The sequence below is a fragment of the Papaver somniferum genome, chromosome 9 (genome assembly GCF_003573695.1).
Source record: "Papaver somniferum cultivar HN1 chromosome 9, ASM357369v1, whole genome shotgun sequence".
NCBI classification, from domain to species: Eukaryota; Viridiplantae; Streptophyta; class Magnoliopsida; order Ranunculales; family Papaveraceae; genus Papaver; species Papaver somniferum.
In genome coordinates, this window is record NC_039366.1 from 106949411 (window position 1) to 106952324 (window position 2914).

Sequence of the window (2914 nt, forward strand, 5' to 3'; positions counted from 1 at the left end):
ATTGAGTATATCCGGAGGTTAAAGTAACACACTTTACTACCGATTATGGTAGTACCAAAGTTCGAAAATTTTAGGATTTTGGCAAAATCTCATTTTGGGGCCAATATACGTTCGGAAGTTAAATTTACTACCGATTATGGTAGTGCTAAAATTCGAAAATTTAGTATATTCGGAGGTTAAAGTAACACACTTTACTACCGATTATGGTAATACCAAAGTTCGAAAATTTTAGGATTTTGGCAAAATCTCATTTTGGAGACAATATACATTCGGAAGTCAAATTTACTACCGATTATGGTAGTACTAAGATTCAAAAAATGAATATATTCGGAGGCTAAAGTAACACAATTTACTACCGATTATGGTTGTACCAAAGTTCGAAAATTTAAGGATTTTGGCAAAATATCATTTTGGGGCAAATATACATTCGGAAGTTAAAGTAACACACTTTACTACCGATTATGGTTGCACCAAAGTCGAAAATTAAAGGATTTTGGAAAAATCTCATTTTGGGACCAATATACATTCGGAAGTTAAAGTAACACACTTTACTACCGATTATGGTTGTACCAACGTTCGAAAAAGCAAAAAAAAAAAAAAAATCCCTAAAATTTTTTTATCACCCGAATCCTGCACAAACTACCGAATATTGAAGGGTAATTTTGTCATTACGAAATATGGGAGATAAGGGCTGAAGACAATTTAGGATTGGGTGACCTTTTTTGTTTTATTGTTGGCCCCTAATTCTTTTTGAGTGGCCCCTAAAAATGATGGGATTATAAACTCTCTCCTCTTTGCATTAAAATCTGTTCCCTTTGCAGTAAAATTTCGTAATTATGAGATTCAGATTAATACCTTTAACATAAAGCTTCAAAATTTGAGTGTTGTTGGAGTGGACAGTGGACACAGTGCACAATTCTTTGGGCGTTTTCTTCTTTTTTGTACTTTTTAGGATTTTCTCTTTCAGAATGTTTTTTGTAAGTACTTGATAGCGGCTTCAAAGTTGTAGTTGGAAATTAGTACCACGGATAAAGATTTAAAGTCACTTGTTTCAAAATTGTCGTAAATCTGCACTGCACATGCCAGAAGTTGGTACCACATTTACCAGCGACCAGTATTGCCAAAGGCGCAGTATTTTTGAGGTCGACAGGTGAACAATTAAACCAAAAGGCTCAGAAACGCAAAAGGATAGCATCAGGAACAGAGAAAATGTCGATCAATAAGAAGATGCGTAACTCTAATTTCAAATTAGGAGAAGGATTATATTTAGGAAGGATTAAACGCTTATATATGCGCGAACTTCAGTTAGTATTACATAATTCAGTACTTGTTCCTCATAACAATGGCACCTTAATTATTTGAACAACGAACCATACCGAAATCAAGCTGATTTAACACCCATACTAGTGCCAACGTAGATAACATCATCGGCACCGGTCCTAAAATCCATAACAATAATGGCACAGTGACATAGAATGATCTATTCCCTAAAAAAGCAAACCAACAGCCTCTCTCGATCATGTCCTGAACATAACCCGGTGAAAAATCTGCTACACTCAAGAGGAAATTCAGCTGCACAAAGCAGATTACGGCCATGGAACTGCAAAAGAAACTAAATACCAGGAAACTGTATTCGAAACAATACTTGAGAAGTACGGTTCTGATGGATTGTGATCCAAAGTAAGAGTTGCTGAGCAGGTCACTAGCATTGTATGCATTATTGGTTATGGCTGACAATGCTAAAATCATAAGTATTGTGACTGATGCACCTAATATGGATCCCATCTGTGAATTTCTTAAGCTTTGGATAACTAGATTTCCCGTCTTCTCATTTTGATCCTGCATATTTGGTAGCCAAAAAAGATTATCTGTGAAATCTTATCTCTGAAATTAACGTCAACTGGCTGGCTTCAAAGAGTGAGAATGAATTGTTCTTACCTCGATGATGGTCTGCGCCCAATTTCTTCTCCTGATTGTGTTAACTCCAAGGGTAGTAACATGGGGTTTGTTCTTGAAGCAATACGCTAGATAAACATGGTATCCAATTGAAAGCACCATACTTAAAGGCACCAATATCCTGTCAAGGTGAAGAAGAAGAGCCATCTGATCAGTAGATGGAACTTCGCAGTCGGCTATCACAATTTAGGTGTGTAGAATTGAGTGAGTATGTTCATTACTGAGATTAGCTACCGGCCCTTCTTACATATATCAAGTCATTTGCGTCAAGATATTAACTTTCGTTGTGATTTAGTTAGGTCAGGGAAAGTTGTAGGACACGATTTCTTGTGGAAGTGCGGAAGGAATGGACATTAAGGAATTTTCGACGCATTAATTAAACAAATGAGTCCACCTATACGCTAATGGCCTCACCACTAAATTGCAGCATAAAGGTATCTTTTACTACTTACTACTGTACTACGAAATGAACCAAATATAGAAATAGGGGCATGTTCAATGTTCCATTACTTTAAAGTTATGGGCATATTCTTCATGTTCACTGTTCCACGACTTTAATATGTTAGGCACAAGAAAGGTAAATCTAGCACTCGTAACTTTTATTTTTCTTGGGCAGTAAGAACCGTGGCATAAAAATGAGAACACCAATCCATACGCAATATACATGACGACGGACGCACTAGTGTTCGACTATTGTTCGTAGGATCAGCGGCCAACCTCCAGGCCTAGATGACATTCGCGCTAGTCACCAAAATAATAATGGTGGTGTAAATAGTCAACGGTCAATGGCGAATTAAGAGATAGGGAGTGTGAGTTGTGTACACATACACACAATATACGCGGCATCGACATCTGTACCACGTCTCGTTTTCTTAGCTCATAAGATTATCGGCTTGAATCCTTCTTGTGTAAATGATTTATAAATCCCAATTCATTTCCGATCTCTTGACCACAAACA

The 2914-nt window shown here is 37.0% G+C and overlaps 1 protein-coding gene across 1 annotated transcript; it reads right to left on the minus strand.

The window, feature by feature from the left end:
* Positions 1-1212: 1212 nt before the first annotated feature.
* On the minus strand, positions 1213-2258 carry LOC113313210. Its single transcript, XM_026561950.1, has 2 exons — positions 1939-2258; positions 1213-1839 (listed from the first exon to the last, which is right to left on the minus strand). The coding sequence occupies exons 1-2, from the start codon at positions 2101-2103 to the stop codon at positions 1351-1353; spliced, it is 654 nt and encodes a 217-aa protein (XP_026417735.1). The 5' UTR covers positions 2104-2258; the 3' UTR covers positions 1213-1350.
* Positions 2259-2914: the final 656 nt, after the last annotated feature.

What these genes read in the sequence shown, in the direction of transcription:
- LOC113313210 (XM_026561950.1), bottom strand. Translation starts at nt 2,103, where the DNA reads ATGGCTCTTCTTCTTCACCTTGACAGGATATTGGTGCCTTTAAGTATG. An exon ending in GGGCGCAGACCATCATCGAG is followed by an intron (nt 1,840 to 1,938) that starts GTAAGAACAATT and finishes CCAAATATGCAG; the next exon opens with GATCAAAATGAGAAGACGGG.